The sequence below is a fragment of the Arvicanthis niloticus genome, chromosome 2 (assembly GCF_011762505.2).
Source record: "Arvicanthis niloticus isolate mArvNil1 chromosome 2, mArvNil1.pat.X, whole genome shotgun sequence".
Classification (NCBI taxonomy): domain Eukaryota; kingdom Metazoa; phylum Chordata; class Mammalia; order Rodentia; family Muridae; genus Arvicanthis; species Arvicanthis niloticus.
In genome coordinates this window covers 35,600,368-35,617,935 of record NC_047659.1, presented here as the reverse complement: position 1 = coordinate 35,617,935, position 17,568 = coordinate 35,600,368, and the positions used below count along the sequence as shown (strand labels likewise).

The 17,568-nt window shown below is 44.3% G+C and overlaps 1 protein-coding gene across 20 annotated transcripts in view; it reads right to left on the bottom strand.

Annotated features, from left to right (window-relative positions):
- Positions 1-17,568, bottom strand: part of Pkp4 (plakophilin 4) — a 203,984-nt gene that overhangs the window by 15,739 nt on the left and 170,677 nt on the right. For all 20 annotated transcript variants that reach the window (XM_076928763.1, XM_076928766.1, XM_076928772.1 and 17 more), the window contains 5 exons: positions 17,038-17,251; positions 4,569-4,752; positions 1,693-1,810; positions 418-609; positions 75-248 (listed from right to left, as the gene is read on the bottom strand). In XM_076928763.1, the coding sequence (XP_076784878.1) occupies positions 75-248; positions 418-609; positions 1,693-1,810; positions 4,569-4,752; positions 17,038-17,251 (882 nt within the window). The remainder of the gene's footprint in view (positions 1-74; positions 249-417; positions 610-1,692; positions 1,811-4,568; positions 4,753-17,037; positions 17,252-17,568) is intronic.

Sequence of the window (17,568 nt, the reverse complement as noted above, 5' to 3'; positions counted from 1 at the left end):
GTGTCCCTTCTACCACCATGGCAGATCTGACCATAAAGACAGGAACAGCTATGTACAAGGAGGAAACATCCCACCTTCCAGTTGCCAGCAGAGAGGTTCTGGAGAGATCCGGCAGAGCCTTCCAAGGTGGCTGGGTTGGAACTTTCTGCTAGAAGAGTCAGATACGGTTTTACCACTGACGGGTGCCAGAGCATCTCAACTCCTTTGGGGGACTTGGACAATCCAGGGATAGGCCCGACTCCATCCCACTGAAAGACAAACGGCACAGGCTCAGTGGAAAGGAAATGGGCAAGCCCTCTGGCTGCTAGGCATACACTTTGCTGAACTGGGTTTTAGCTAAACAGTGACAGTCTTTTCTGCCAGTCATGGCTTCTCACGCTCCAACAAGTAAAACGGTAGAGAAAAGGAAATGCTAACTTGATCCTCCTGTGGAGTTCTCTTTTTCTTCTTCTTCTTCTTCCCCCAGCAGCTTGGCTCCGAGTCTTTGCTGGGAGACTCTTTTCCTAGTAAGTCATCTAGTTCATTCAGTCCGAGCAGCCGGGCCTGAGGGACTTCCAGCTCCAGCCGGTATGACAGGTTCCTCAGGGTACATACGCAGTTCTCCACTGTCTGGAACCCAACACAGTGTGTAATTAAAAACATTACACAAAACGGCTTGGCACTGCAACACCGACAGGAAATAAATGGAGAACGTGAAGGAAATACTGCTGACTTAGAATATGGCCGTCTAAGGGGAGAAGTAGGACTCTCAATCTTGTGGGCCAGGGTGTTGCTGTGAAGTGTGGACTGTGCTGTGACCTATCGGCCATGTTCAACGCCCCACTCGGCTCCCGTACCCATCCCAACACTTCCTCCTCCCTTCCGGGAAGCAGCCCTATCCAGGTCTTACCTCTGCTGCCCCTCTATTTCCTGTCTCCCATCTCTGAGGAATGCGCTAATCTTTCTGTTGACATTTTGTCTTTTGCACCTGTTTTTCTGTACTTTAAATCTTTAATTGGGAGCCAACTGTCATTCCAACTCAGATGTCTAAAGTCACAGTTAGAGTTGCCCCACCTGGCAAGTCCTCCTTCCCAACTTGCTTGTTTCTCTCAATGTCATCTGCAGGTCTTCTTGTTTAATGAGGTTCAACTACAAACTTGGCTGTTTCTTTGGAGCACTCCCACCCCCCCCAGAGCCGGTGACTTGTTATTCTTTTCCCTCTCAGACTCATCTTTGTGACCCAAGATCTATCTATCAATGGCTTCTCCTAGCCCAGCCCGGCCCAGCCCAGCACCACATAGACACACACCTTGGGACTCCTGACACTCCCCTAGCTTGGTCTTCCTGTTTTTCCCAGCCCCCAGGGCAGAATTTGCTAGAGTGTCACAAGAGGAGACAGGAGGGCACGGAGAAGCTGGAGTGGGGCTGGGATGTGTCTGTGGCTAAGAGCAGGAAGAGAGCACAGGGCTGTCACCTGGAAACCACAGAAATCCTGGACCTGTGTTAAGTCCTTCACCATAGGTCACCGTGTTTCCACAGTCCCAGGCCTGTTAAGTTGCTACATCATTCCCAACCTGTAATGTTTAGACAGCCTCATCCTATGATGTGGTGAGCAGCCCCAGGCTGCAGAATTTCAGGGACCAGATGGCACATGAGTAGGTAGGCAGCTGCTGTCTCCGCTGCCAGGAGCCTAGGTGCAGGGAAGGCACTGACCTTGCTGTCGTAATCAGAAGTGTTCACACACGTGTGGATCACATACAACAACGAGTCCACCAGCCCCTCACAGGACCGCATCTGTTTGCGTGCTTCCTCCCCGGCAGAGCTGAGGTTCCTGGATGGACAGAAATCCATGGGAGACGAACTTACCCTTCAGCCATGAGGTCTAACCTTAATGACCCCTGAGAATGGCAGCAGAGGGCAGCCATTGAAAGGTGACGTGGATATACCACCCGTGGCTACTCTACCCTTTGTTCACTGAGCTAGCCCAGTCCTTTAACATGACTGGTCACTTGTGCTCCTGAACTCTAACCTTCAGATAAGTAGTTTCTGTGGTGGTTCATATACAGGCTGTGATGGTAATTCTTGGTTGACTACATCTGGAATTACTAAAAGCCAAATCGCTGGGCACAGCTGTGCGGGATTTTTTGTCTTGATTAAATCATTTGAAGTGGAAAGACCCACTTTTAATCTGGATCTTTGAGGTGGGAAGACTCACCTCTAATCTAGGCCACACCTGCTGGCAGCCTATATGACGGACTTGGAAGAAGGAGGCTGTCTGTCTTTGCCTGCTTGTTTTCACTCTTGCTAGCAACCCTTTGCTGGCATTAGAGCTTACCTCTTTGGAATTCTAGCTACACTCAAGACATCTGAGGCATCCGGCCTCATGACTCAACAACTACTCAACAACTACTGGATTCTGTAAGTTCTATAAATTATAGTAAATTCTGATAAATCCCACATATATATGAGTATATATTTATATATAATAATATAGATCCCATAAATATATTATAGATCATATATATTTACTTCATTCTCTAAGTTCTGTTCCTCTAGACAACCCTAATACATCGACTTTGATTGATCACCATGGATTCACCAGTAACTCTTACATCATCAGTATCTTTTATGGTATCTACCTCCATCTTCCCGTTCCCTATTTGGATCTTCCTCACACCTGAAGCCCAGTTCAGCTTACTTCACCCTGGTTTTACAAAAGTGACATTTATCAAGGATTATAGCAGGGTCACATGAGAGCCAGGGTTGTACCCTGGTCTGGGTACTCACTGCCTAATTGAGTAGCTGAGGGGGGCAGATCACACTTCTCTGGCTCCAGGGTGGAGGACGGGTGCTGCTTCCTGCTGACTACAGGCCACCTGAGTGGAAGGACCTGCTGCTTTCTTGGCTCTTCGTTCCCACCCGTTCCCAAACAAGAGCTCTGAGTCACTGTGCAGAGGGCTTGGGAGCTGCAGCTCAGGCTCTCTGTCCCAGAGGTGTTCAGATGTCTTGTTTTTATTTTCTCTGTTCAGGGCTAGGACTTGAACTCAGGGTCCTGTGCATCACAGCACTGACACCTCTATCCTGCAGAAAAAACTCATGGTGGAAGTGGGGAGCCGGGCTTTGCCCGTCACCCTGTCATTCTGCCAAAGCTCCTGTTTCATGTGCCTCGAGCGATAAGAGGCTGGGGAACAGGGTCAGATGTAAGTGGGTATGTAAAAGTAACTTTTAGTGTCCTGAAGTAATTGTTGTCTCTGAGGCTTACTGCCTCAGTCTGCTATCCTAGTCCTACTCCTGGAAGCTTCTAGCCTTTGTACAATCCAATCTAGGCCTTGAATGTTTTCAGTCTCTGAGACTTACTGCTGAATAGGCTCACCCATTCTTGGTCTTTCTGATCTCTGAATGGTTGGTTCAACTCAGCCAGTCCGGTTCAAAACTCCTTTCTATGCTGATTCACTCTGGCTTCTCTCTTGGCCTCTCCTGAATTGCTCTGCTTGCCCTCAAGCTAACTCTAACAATCTGTTCTAATCCGACTCCTGTCTTTACCTGTGTCTAGCTCATTCTCTCTCTAACCTGTCTCTGCAAAATTCTCCCAATAAAACTGCCTCCTCTCCTCTTTCTCTCTCTCTCTTAAATAGCTTCTCTTTCTTCTTCATATGAGAGTTGGGCAAGTCCTATTCTGTCAAATCTTTCTCTGATTCATCACTTTGTCTGTTACTCAATTAGATATCACTTTCAATCATGGCTGCTTCCTTCTGCAAACTAACTTTACCTTCATTGTTTGGGATTAAGGTGTGTGCTAAGTCTAAGCCATACCCAAACACCACAACTACAAAGTTTTTTTTTTTTTTTTTTGAGATAATACACATAGTATGATCAAATATCCTGTAACACCGGTAAGCAAATAAGGAACTGTTCCACAAACTTATAAAGAAAACCACAGATTCTCTATGTTAAAGGTAATAACTAAGGGACTTGCATTGGGCTAACTTATTTATAGAACTCAAAAGCAACAGTTGTTGAAATTATAGGACTCTTCACATCCTGAACTTCAGTGACCATAACCTGAACTGAAACAAAAATTAGGCCACACTAGATCCACAGTAAGTATGTGGTAATCGGGGCTGGAGAGATGGCTCAGTGGTTAAGAGCACTGACTGCTCTTCCAAAGGTCCTGAGTTCAATTCCCAGAATCACATGGTGGCTCACAACCATCTGTAATGGGATCTGATGCCCTCTTCTGGTGTGTCTGAAGAGAGCAATGGTGTACTCATATGCATAAAATAAATAAATACATCTTTAAAAAAAAAAAGTATGTGATAATCAGAAAAACAAACCGCTATTACAGGAGAAACTGTTAGAACTGCCACAAGAGCCCTCAGGCTCAATGGGCCTTTCTGAATAAATTACAGGAATTATATGCAAACATGGAAGACAGTTGTCTTGGGGCCACAGTGCCTCCTCACACAGTAACAAAGTCTGTACCCACTTTCAAGTGGTGGTGGGGGGGAAGGGAGGATGCTAGCCAGATAGCGCCTTCTACTTATGACACATTCTTTAATTACGTACTTAACTGGGAAGGAAGCACTTACCTCAGGCAACCTGTCGTGTTCCGCAGAACCAGTGAGGTCTGAAATTTAATTTTATGATCATCATCAAAGGAAGAGTTATTCCAACCAGAATGTGGAACTATCACAGTGTTGGTTAAGGTTGAGAGAGCATCTCGGATGATTGTCATCTTTACAGCATCACAAGAGGATAAATTCCAGAGAACCCCTGGAAAGAGAAAGTTCAAGCAAAATTTATCAGAGATCCTGCATCTTTAAGACAGGAACAAACACACAAGCCCTAGCTTATAGCAACCCAACCGGCCTCTAGAATTTATGAATTAGACAAAATTTCATTTTCTCAAAAGACTGGCATATTTTCACTCCATTAGCAGGAAGCTCAGCTTCAACAATCTTGAGCATTGTGTAGTATATTTTTCTATAGGCACCAACAGCATGAAGGGTTGCTATATTTGCTTCGTTTTTCTTATTTAAAGTTTACACATTTTAACTTTTCTTTGATGAGTTTTATTGCTATGTGTTTGAAGACTGTAAGTTACTGACGCTTCTCTTTAGATACAGGAGAAAGGAATAAATGATGTGTTAACTTATTGCCATAACTCTTTATGATCTGTACAGAAATGGGATCACGTCTGAGATGTCATCTACACTAGTGGTGTTTTCACATCAACTTGCTTTTTGAAGAAAGAAGGAAGGAGGTGGAGAGGGGGCGCAGCTGGCTCTCTTTGCCTCACAGTCTCTCAGAGCCCCACACTCCTGTTGGGTTTGTGACAAGCTGCTCATAAGGCTTCACCAAATCATCAGCTCTGGACACTTGTGGGCCTGTGGAGAGAAGGGGCTGGCACAGTCTGCCTTTGTCTAGGGGAGTATGGTGGGTCTCTGAATACAAGTGTTCTGATGAAGAAGAGCACTGGGCCAGACAAGACCAAACACTACTGCTCCAAATGCTGTAATCCAAGGAGCCGGCCTGGAGCATGACTGAGCAGTCCTTCTCTGACTGTAAGCATAGGAGGAAGGTAGAGAGCCTTTGTGTCTGTGGGAGGAGAGGAGGAAGCAAAGGATAGCCAAAGACTCAAAAAAAAAAAAAAAAAAAAAAAAAAAAAAAGGACATTGACTGCATGCTCAAGGGCTGCCTTCCCTGGCCATCCCGAGGCTAGAGATGTGTTCAGTAATAAAGACTGACGCTGTGTGCTGTCCTCACCCTGTGTTCTGCTCGGCCTCTGCCTGTTCTCCTCTCTCGCTTGGCCTTGATTTCTAGACCTCATTAATTTGGTTTCTCAGACCCCTTCCCCAAAGACTTTCCCCCTTGGTCTTTCTCACTCAGTATAAGCACAGCCTCTAAGGACTTTATCTTGTGTGGTGCTCCTCTATTTGGACCTAGGCTAGGTCTCCTTTAAGGAGGGTGGATATGGTATGGGGGGGGGGGAAACTAGATAATTCAGAATCTGCTGATTCTTCTCACTATGACCTTTGTTTACATAAACACAAGATCCCACCGAGGAACTTTGCATGTATACGCATAGGTGATTAGGAAGAGAACTTAACTTCGCTGTCAGACTTACTTGTTTATGAAGTGTTTTCAGGCAATGGTTGGGTATCCGTGTGCCAGTTAGGTTTGGCCAGATTGCCTTAGGGGTAGTTGGGGAAGAACTAACTGAACATGGCCATATTTATCTTTGTTCTATAATGGCCACCACTGCCTGTTTCTGTTTCCCATGCAAAAGACATTAGCTGAACATTTTCTTAGGGAGAAACACTGGAAGACAATGATAGACAAGACCAGAGAGCTAACTCTTGGCTGGTCTGTCCTGACCAAGGAACAAGAGAAATGAGGAAGACAGAAGAGTGAGTTGAGGCATAGCAGGGTTGGAAAGGCTTTAACAGTTCCTGCTAATGAAGCCATCACATGCAACCTAGGGTGCCAGCGTGACTACCCAGGAGCCACTATATGCCAGCTAGTGGCGGCATATCAGCTCACTGGCCATTGATGGGGAAAATGTTATTATTACCTGAAACCACCCCCTGCTGACAATTCAGCGGCATGTGATTCGTAACATGACTGCTGCAATTCTCTTTCTGTCAAAGCCTTTCAGGTTCCTTACTTCACAAAACAGAACTCTTAGGGACAGCTTCATTTTTCAATCAGCTACTTTCTTCATCAAAGAATAACTGCAGTGCAGTCAAGTAAAATGCAAGGCAAGGCTTATGCAAAGCAATACCCAATCACACCAGAGGCTGTAAGTATAACCAGATGGACAGTTGCCCTTCATTATCCATGGGTGGGGTGGGGGAGAAGGAAATTGATTCTTGGTTCCCTCTGTGGTTACCAAGGCAGGCAGATGCTCAGGTTCCTTGTGATGAATGGCTTGTGTAGTGCATATAACCTATGCTCACTGTCTACTGTCAACTCTGTATGTATTAGCATACATACCTAATGCAATGTAAACACTATGAGAATATTTGTTATACAGTGATTTTTATTTGAATTTTTCTGCTGTATCGGTGTCCCCTTGAATATTGTTCCAGCCTGCAGTTGACACTGTGGATGCATCTTATAGACAGGAAGGCAGATCTTTATCTCCACAAAAAACTAAGCAGCCTGCTACGGAAACTTCAGTAGAAATCACAACCAAAGAAAGAGGGTTCAGGGTGAGAAATTATCTGATACTGGCTCCCTTGTTTCTGTCTTCAATCCTAGCTACTCCTAAGCTTTACTTCTGGCAACATGGCATTTTTCATATTTGAAAAGTCTCCTGATTTTTTTTTTTAACTGAACTAGAATTTTCCTTCTTTCCCCTACGGATTCCAAGTGGCAGGTAGACTGGTATGTTGTTCTACAGTCCATCAGCAGTCAGCTTGGGATTGGACACCAGATAAGCGCCTTCAAATCAACAAGAGCAAGGCCACCACCATCATCCGACTCATGGTGGCTTTATTCCCCCTGTGCCTAGAGCTAAGTTGCCCCAACTCAATTAATTTTCCCACTTGATTACTTTATACGTGACCAGAGATGCATTTTCTTAAAAGCAGAGGAGCGTTTATACTTCTAAATTGAATTTGAATTTCATTAGGCATGTGTGGACAGCTATCTAACTATCCGTTCCTTTTCATGTTTTGTTATACATGCGCAGAATAGTTGGGACCGGCATATACTTGTTGATGGATTCATTTTATCTCATGTGTTTGTTTATAACATTTCCCTTTGTTTTCTGCCTACCAGGCTTAGAGAACAGACTGTGACTTTTCTCGAAACAACATTCAGGTGTGCCTCTAAGGTCCATAAACACAGGGAAGGGGCCAAAACAGCATTGCAGATCTTCAGCGAATCTGCTGCTGTAGAAATGCTGCCCTTCACACTGGTACCGCCACCTGGTTCTAACTCTCCGAATCAGAAGAGCTCTACCACAAATGCCCATCTCTCAGACTGCAAGGCTGAAAGGATGGTCTGCCGAAAGAAGAAATGTCAACTTGTTGCAAGATGTGCTACCGTCCAGTAGATGAGTTAATTATGCCATCTTTGGATCAGCTGCAGTGACTTACTGGTCGTAAAACCAGTGTACCAGTAAGAGTCAGTCTTTCATTTCTACAACCAGAGTAGAAAATATAGCAGCTCCCAGATGTATCAAGATTTATCAGAACACAAAGAGCTGTTGGGCGGTGGTGGCGCATGCCTTTAATCCCAGCACTTGGGAGGCAGAGGCAGGTGGATTTCTGAGTTCAAGGCCAGCCTGGTCTACAGAGTGAGTTCCAGGACAGCCAAGGCTATACAGAGAAACCCTGTTTCGAAAACAAACAAACAAACAAAAAACCCAAAAAAACAAAACAAAAAAAACCACCACCCCCCCCCCAAAAAAAACCAAAAACAACAACAACAAAAAAACCAAAACACAAAGAGCTGTGAGCCTGGAATTCTCCGCAACATGGGGAGCCTCCAGCTCTAACATCTGAATATAAAATTTCCTTCAAAATTATGGAGTGGCATGTTCTATTACCTCCTTGTTCCCACACAAAAAGTCGAAAAGTTAAAAGTAAGTTATAATTTAGCTTAGGAAGCTGGAGGTTTTATTTATTTTAAAGCAATTAGCTCTTTGTTTTGAGGACTGGGATTTTACATATACAAATGAATTGAGAAGGTACTCGGAATTTCCTGTGGATTCTAGAAAATGCCGCTTATTCTCTATCCCAGAAAAAGTACAGATAATCACCAGTAACCAATAAGCAAAAGCAAAAGCTGCCACGGGAGATGAAAGTTTGTTTTCTTCACAAAGAATGAACAAAGTAATTAAAATACCATTTCACATAAATCCTACGCCACAGACTGTTGAGAGTGCTTGTGTTTAAAGCTGCTGCATAAGTAATCTAATGCCCAACTGATAGTTTTGTATTCACACTGGAAGCTGATTTTGCTGATTAATTAAAGTAATAACAACTACTTGAAAGTACATATTTAAAAGGACATTAAAAACCAAATAACATTTAAAAAGTGCTTTCACTGGCAGTGGGAATACATAACAGCTGACAAACGTGTTTCTCTCTCGGACAGAAAAGGCCATCTTAAGCTATTTATGTTTATATCGTATTCAGTTTATGCTCTTTCCAAATTATCAAAAATCAAGCACCTGCACACACTGCCAAAGGAAGCCGCCTAAGAAGACCCAGTGCTCACTACAAACCACTCAGTGCACTGTTTCTTTCCGTGAGCCAGGACCATCCCAGTGTGTCTTGTTCATTTCTGCAGTGCTGGACACTGAACTGACAGTGTCCTGCTAGGTGAGCACTCTACATCAGAGCCATGTTCCCAGCCCCGACAGTTACTTCTTGATGTCCTTGGCTTCAGCTCCTTTCTCAAGATGACCACAAGATAAACAGAACCACCCCAGCCTCTGGGATATGAGGAATGTCAAAGGAGGATGAGGATAACTTATCTTCCTTGTCCTGGGGCAGAAAGAATATCCAGAGGAGTCAGCCTGTGCCGGTTTTAATAGGACTGACGTCCACAGGCTCAAAAGGAGCAGCACTATGAGAAGGTGTGGCCTTGCTGGAAGTGTTTCAATGTGGGTGGCCGCTGAGGTTTCAAATGCTCAAACCAGGCCGAGTGTCTCTCTTTCCTTGCTGCCTGTCAATCCTGATATAAACTCTCAGCTGCCTGTTCAACACCACGTCTGCCTGCTTGCCGCCGTGCTTCTCACCACACTGACATTGGATTAAACCTCTGAACTGTAAGCCAGCACCAATGAAATGTTTTCCATGGTAAAATTTGCTGTCATGGTGTCTAACTTAGACAGTGATTATATTCCTGTTGCTGGGGCAGCAGTCAGTACTTCCTAGTCTAGACCATGCTCTCATTCTGACTATACTGCATCCATGGACTCAGGAGAACATGGTGCTGCTATGCACACCCATCCTGCAAGCATTCTTGAGAAACAGTGGTGGAAGGTGGGTGGGTGGTGGTCTCTAATCCAGAACACAGCCTGCTCTAAGAATGTACTCATTATTATTCTCCAGCCAGCCTTCAGCTAAGTACTCAGAACCCAGGACAGCATCATCTGCCTCTTTTCTGTGGCTGTTTCTAAAGGTCGCTCTCCCCTTTGCCCCGTGGCTTTTGGGGGTGGTGGTGGCGGGGAGGGGAATAGTACTATCAAGATGCTATGGTGATTATACTTTACCACAATATGGCCACCTGCTATGGCCTGCCAGTCTTAAATCTACACCCTATAAAACCATCTACTTTAAAAACTTATACTATTGTCTCTCAACCACTATATAGGCTGAGTAATAGAAAAGTCCAAAATCTGAGATACTTTAAAATCTGTTTTCAGATTTTCAGATCAGGGATACTAAACTAAAGTCAATGTAAATATTTTTAAAGTCTAGGAAATTCTTTAATTTGAAGCACTCCTGATCTCTAGAATTCCAGGGAAGGGACATTCAACTTGTATAGGCCTGTGCTGTCTAGTGCCGTAGCTACCAGCTACACGAGGCTAAGTAAGCACTTGCAAGGTGGCTAGTCCTGATTGAATTGTGTGAAACACACTAGATTATAAAGACTTGGTATAGAATCTATGCAAAACACCTCACAATTGATTAAAATTGTCATATTCTAACTATTGGATCAAATAAAATATGCTATTAAAATGAATTCCACAGTCTTTTGTCCTTTCTTAAGACAGGCATTGGAAGACTTAGATGTATGCAACTCCCAAGACACTTCCGTTGGGTGTTGGTAGGTTCCCGGGTGAGATAAATGCTCTTAGGAGGCCTTATGATAAACATGAACACAGCTTGAACATGGCATTTGCCGGCACCCCACACATCTTCTCACAGATCTATAAAGCACAGTACCATTTGTCACCAGGGAAGCAAGTAGTCCATAGAGGTGAAATGCCCAGAGCACTGGGCCTGCAAGAAAAGCTGTCCATTTGAGGCCAAATACCTCAATATCACATGATACTGCATTGTCCTTCCTGGATGGTTTTAAATTATGGCAACTTCTGGGTAGCAGGGCTGGAGGCTTCCACACTGAGTATGAAAGGTAGAGGTCCCAAGAAAAGGGGATGGGAACTCCTTAGGAAGACTATGATTGAGGAAGGGCAAGAGAGGATAGCTTGAGGCCTGGAATAGCCTGCAAGGTGGGCAGGGCTGAAAAGCTGACACAGTGCTTACTTCAGTAATGGTGAACCAGGTACCACATAGCCCATGTCAGGGGACAGTGGTGAGGTGGTGAGTGAGACAGAGAACCATCTGTGAGAACTTGGGGCTTGAAGCAGCTGCTGGTGGTGGTAAAGATGAGCCGACAGTTTGCGTGTGTGTGAAAATAGGGTGCTGTTGACAGAATGAGGAAGTCGGAGGGGTAACTGAGGAGAGAACACTGCCATCCAAATGCCTGCCATTTGCAGCTTCAGGCTAATTGCTCAAGCTTCCTACCAGGGCCACAATGCCATCAGCAAATTATAAAAATGAAATGGAATTGGAATAATGAGAAAGCAATTATTATGAGTGAGACAAGAGCACTGTCTTCAATTATAGAAAAAAATGCCTTTCTGTGGATAAATTCTGAGGAAAAAAATATCATGGTAGCATACAATAATTTTCAGGGTTCTAAAGGGGCAACATCTATAGGGAGGGCCCAATGGCCCCTAGAGCAGGCCATATAAAGCTGCTCTTGGCCTAAAGGCATGGGCCATGGTATCTTCCTGACAGGTCTTCTGGGTGGGAACCCTTCTCTTGGCTCAGCTGGCTTTGGCCTGGCTCTGCCTGGCTCACTTCAGAGCTCCCTCAGGTGTGGCTGTGGTGGAGCAAGGGTGCTGAGTCTGAGGGAACAAAGGTTCCTAGACAGGAGTTGTGGAGAATGGAGGCTAGCTGCAGCCGCTGCCCTGGGAGGACCCTGCCCAAACACTCAATGTAAAGAAGCTTGCTTCTGCTACTCAGAATTTCTCTCACATGAAGGTCATGAGAGGGTTAGGTCTTTGGTGTCAGGAAAACATAAGCACTTACCTGTGTTTCTATGATCTTCTAATCACACAGGTTAGTCATGGCAACAACTAATCTACACACACCTAGGGGTCTCTTTTTTATAGGATGGCATTTGTACTTCAACTTGTTCAATGCTGAGGTAACTTTGCCACTTGGTGGGTGTTGTGAGATTAACGACACCACATGGTTGTGTAGTTCAGTGTTCCCCGGAATGGCATTTCTTCAGGAAATCAGCTTACAGTTCAGGAATGCTGATGGCTGCCCACGAGGGACATAGAGCCGGCTCCTTCTGTTGGAAGCAGGTACAATGGAACATGCAGGCTGCATAAGGGAACCGGGGAAAGCCCTGAGGTAGAGCTGGAGGGAGTACAGTGACCCCCACCTCCAACCCCTGTTTTGCTGGTGACACAGATTCTGACAAAGAGTGTCATATGAGCAAAGAGAATTAGTTATCTAGAGAGTCACTTAAGGAAGTGGTCCTCCACCTTCCTAATGCTGTGACCTTTTAATACAGTTCTTCATGTGGTGGTGATTCCCAGCTACAAATTATTTTCATTGCTACTTCATAACTGTCATTTTGCTACTGTTATGAATCGTAATATAAATATCTGGTATACAGCATATCTGATATGTGAGCCCTGTGAAAGGGTCATTAGACCTCCAAGGGGGCATGCAGGTTGAGAACCACTGACTTAAGATGTATACCATACCCTGACTTGTGTGTCCAAGGTCACTTTCTCATCTGTACCTGCACTAAATCATCAGCAGAAGCTCTGAGACAAGCGAGTAACCCTGTAAACTACAGGGTACCAGGCAGAGGGCGAGGCTGGAACACTGAGGATGTGATTTGGAGCCTCCTCGTGTGTGACCTAACTTCCTCATATATAGGCTGCCAAGGCTACCGAGGGAGTGCAATTCTCCTCTGACCAATGCTAGCCGACCAAGTTCTCTGTGTGACTTTAGTTTCCCACCTGGCTGCCTCACTCAGACATTAGGGCCTATTATTCCATGCACAAAGGTGCATCAGACTCAGACTGTCACTCCTGACAGATTCACAAGACTAAAAGTCCCATTGCAGTGAGCTGAAACTTTAGGATTATGTTGGTCACTAGCCTGACATGAGTGTATTGGTGGAGTTCCAGGAGAGCTCCCTACAATACTGGGTAAAATTCAAGTAATTAGGATTCTGAGATTTCCTTCAGTTGCTACCTCCATAGAAGGGGAAGTACTTGAAAACAGGCATTCGAATGCCCAGAGTTGCTTCTGTTTAGCATTTCTCAGTAGCCTGTGCTGGGGGAGGGAAGACGTCAGCCTGTGCCAGGAACTCAACTTCTCTGTGCCCGAGTTTCTCACCTGTGATGCAGGGTGCGTGCGAAGATGCACTGCTGGGAACAGAGACTTCTTCAGGGAGTTTTCAAGTTCTAAGTTCTTTTTCTTTCTGCACTAAGAGCTGGCCCATCTATAATGAACTATTTTGGGATAGTACCAATTATACTTCTTTTTTTTTTTTTTTGTCATTTTTTTTCATTACAAATTTTTATGGCTTGAAATGAGACAGAAAGAGGAAGGGTGGCTGGAGACTTGTGATGAATGATTTTATTATTATTGTTATAAGTAGAGCAGGTGGTAAGGATTCTTACTAATTATGGCTGGGAAGTGGGAAGGGCTGATGCTGGATTTCTGAAAATAGCACGCACAGCTCCTAATAGCTCAAGTGGTCCAGAAAAGCAGGAAAGTAATGGACTGCCTCCTGTCTTGATCAAGTTACAAATGGCTGTATAGAAGGCATATTATTGAGGTCAAAGAAACAAAAATAGAATTTCATCCTGCAATCATATGGTTCTTTATATATGAATGACCAACTCTTGTTAGGACCTACTGTTTGCTAAACCTTTGCCCGGATCACCTGGTTTTCCTTAGCAGGTATCTTTTTAAAAACTTAACCATCACCTAATATGAAGCTAATGAGAAATATGAAGCTAGTGATGGGGGAGGGATGGTGTGGCTCGTGTTCTGCATGGTGTCTGCAATGGGTGGCATCTGCAATGGGTGGTGTCTGCAATGGGTGGTGTCTGCAATGGGTGGCATTTGCAATGGGTAGCTTGAATTTCAAATTTCAGAACCGTGAGTGGGGAAATACTCTGCTAACTTGGAAAGAGTGAATACAGAAGTGAGAAGAACTCATCCTATTATTACTGAAGAACAATGGCTATTCTTTGGTGTGAGGAATAAGAGTGAGAGCTACAGGACACCTAGTTCTTTACAAGCTAGGCCCTCAGGTTCTTTGTAGTGTCTCCAGTTTCTACAGTCTAACATAGGGTGTTTCCAGATCGTTCAATATGTATAAACTCATGTTTCCTAGCTCAGAAATACAATTGAATAATCATTTTTAGTGACAAGATGCTTCCTTGGGATCACAGCTGTGGCCTAGAAGACACCGACTGCAAAGCCCAATGGAGGGGCAGTTCACTTTGTATTTAAGCACAGGACAGCAAAATGCCCACTGGGGAAGAGAGATCAACTCAAAGCACCATGCACACAGCGGTAGGTACATGGAAAGCACAGGATATTTCACTATGGAAAAACGTTCAACACAATGAAAGAAGCACAAGAATCATGTTATGTGTTCGAGAAACCATTTTAATTAGCAAAGACAGCCATACTGTCTTGGGAGAATAATCTTGGCAAAAAGTTTTTTTTTTTTTTTTTTCCCTTGAAAGTGCAAATGTGGCCAAAAAAATACAAGGCCCTGGGTAGTTATTACATTTAAAGCAAATGCAAAACATCTTTTTCAGAATAGTTAAAATTTCTTCACTTGTATAGTAAAAATTGCCAAATGGAAACAAAGAGGACAAAGGAGGAAAAGACTTTGGATTTAATAACTAGGTTGAATTACTTAATATTGTGAAGAACAGAAGACCTACTTTCAAGTGTATAGTAATTTCTTCAAATTATTAGCAGTTTGAATTCAAGTCTGTTGGCCTTAAACATTTTGATTCTAAGTTGGTTTTGATTATCACTGACAAACTCCTAGTCCACACCTACAGAGGCCAAAATATCAAGCCTCAGAGCCACAGTCTCTATGGATGGCATTCACTCAGACAGATAATGCTCTATTTTAGGGAGGGTTTTACCGAACAACTGCAGCTGTGTTTCTCCCAGGGAGGGGGGTTCAGACCAAAGGTTTGTGGGTAAGAGGGGTCCTGGAGATTGGCTGTAGGGCAGAATTGGTTGCTGGGGCTGTTACTGGGCAAAATGAGCTCCCTAGCGTTGGTGTTCCTTGCCTTCTCATTCATAACGAATGTGTTAACCTTGATGCTCAAGCTTGGATTAGGAGTTATACAAGTCTGCCACTCCAGCCGATGCAAACTCACTGGGGCTGTTGGTACAGAGTCTCATGTCTTGTGTGGCTGATCAGACAAGATGGGTTTTGAGACCCACTTCAGACCCTCTGTGATTGTACAGTTTAAACAACTTATAAATATCTGCTTTGGAAGGATTTAAGGGTCTCCTGATGCTCTCTGGCTTGAAGACATAGCAGGGTTCACTTTTTCTTACATATTTCTTCTGAACAGTCATCAGGTTAAGTCTGGTACAACTGAATGTTATAACTGAGAAATGGAACAACTAACTTTATTTTCTCCCTAGGTCATGGGCTTCAACATATGTGTACACATATGTTGTCCATATACAAACACAAGCAAGCAATTTTTCTAGACGTATAGTATGACTTGGTAGTTTCACATTAACCAATGTTTACACTGAAATCAAGCTGAGAATAATAGCCTCTGGGAACTGGAAATAGGGTTCTCACGTCCTCTGCATGTGAGATCTGACAGATACATTTCCATATTAATCATTCACCATTGCATTTGATCATTTCAGGTTGATCATCCCCTTTCCAAAATTTTCAAAGGACCACCTCATCAGCAACCATTCCACTTAAAATGATTACTGCCAACAGTACGTGGTTATAAAATGATTCTTGATTTTCTCTACCACACATGTATATTTGAAAAAAAAATGTTTCTTAAAAGTCAAAAAAGCTTTAGGCAGAAATCTCTGGAAGAACTATCAGAAGGTGTTTATAGTTTTATATTGGAAGACTACATAGGATATAACTGTTTCTGAACTACATCCCCCATGTCCCTCTTCAAGACCAGGGGCCACATCTTAGGAAACCCTGTGTTCTACACAAAGGGAAGTGTATTGCATCCAGGGGCGATGAAATGAGAGGCAGGCATGCAAGCGAGCACGTGGGCTGACATGCCTGCCCCAAGCAGAAGGACATGAGCCCTTCTCATGTGCAGACTGTCTCCACTTCAAATCAACATACCTACCTTTAAAAAAACAGAAAAGGTGCCGGGCAGTGGTGGTGCACGCCTTTAATCCTAGCACTTGGGAGGCAGAGGCAGGAGGATTTCTGAGTTCGAGGCCAGCCTGGTCTACAGAGTGAGTTCCAGGACAGCCAGGACTACACAGAGAAACCCTGTCTCAAAAAACAAACAAACAAACAAACAAACAAACAAAAACCAAAAAACCAAAAAACCAAAAAAACTACGGAACTTTGTGTACTTTCTTCCTGTTTAGCAGTAAATCTTACAAATTCTTTGAGGCCTACTCAGGAAAGGTGATATAAGGGTTTCATGCAAGGAAAAACTTAGCTCTAAAAGTCCAGAAAGGCCTTATTTCTTCTGTGAGAAATAAATGAAGGAAAAACAGAAAAGAAAACGCATTAGGGATATCAGGACCGCCGTGAAACATTGGCTAGCTAAGGAAGGGCCAGCAGCGTGAGTGCCTATGTACCGACCCGCACAGCAGCTGATATGCCAGAACACTTCAAGTGCCTTCTGGGAGCATGGCCTCCCCAGCTGTGAACAACAGCTGGCCCCTCCCACCTGCCCAGCACCTCAGCTATCACTTACAGCTCTGCTTCCAAGGCCTTTTCAGTGCCACTTTGCAAGGGCACAGTCTAGACTGTTCCAGCATCCCCCTAGACAAGACCACGCTCTCTACCCACCTGTAACAAGCTCCCTTACTTCTGCATCAATGGATTTTCTCAACAGTCGCAGCAAGGCAGGGATGCCACCAACGTTCTTCATTGCTATTTTATTTTCATCTGTAGACTTGCCAAACACAAGGTTTCGAAGGGCACCACAAGCATTCTTCTGAACTTCCAACACCCTGTGGTCCAGTAGGTCAACCAGATGCTTGATTCCCCCTAGCCTGTACACCTGGGGTGAAAACAATGAGGTACCAGGCCTGAGTCATATGCGACAGATTGATGGCTGCACAGTCTGACATGGTGGGATTATGGAGCATGCCTGCTGAAAATTCTACGGACAGTCTCTAAGAGAGCGTTCCTTTCCTGTGCACAGGGCTTAAAAAGAGAAGGGAGATCTGGGGGATTGGTACCTGCATGCAGGCCAGTCACATTCTGGGCACCAGCACGCACACTGGGCTTGACATTTTCCCTGTAGGAATGAATGTGTGGAGTAAATAAACAAGTGTGGCCCACAGATGCTCAGAGGCCACACAGGAAGGGACAGCT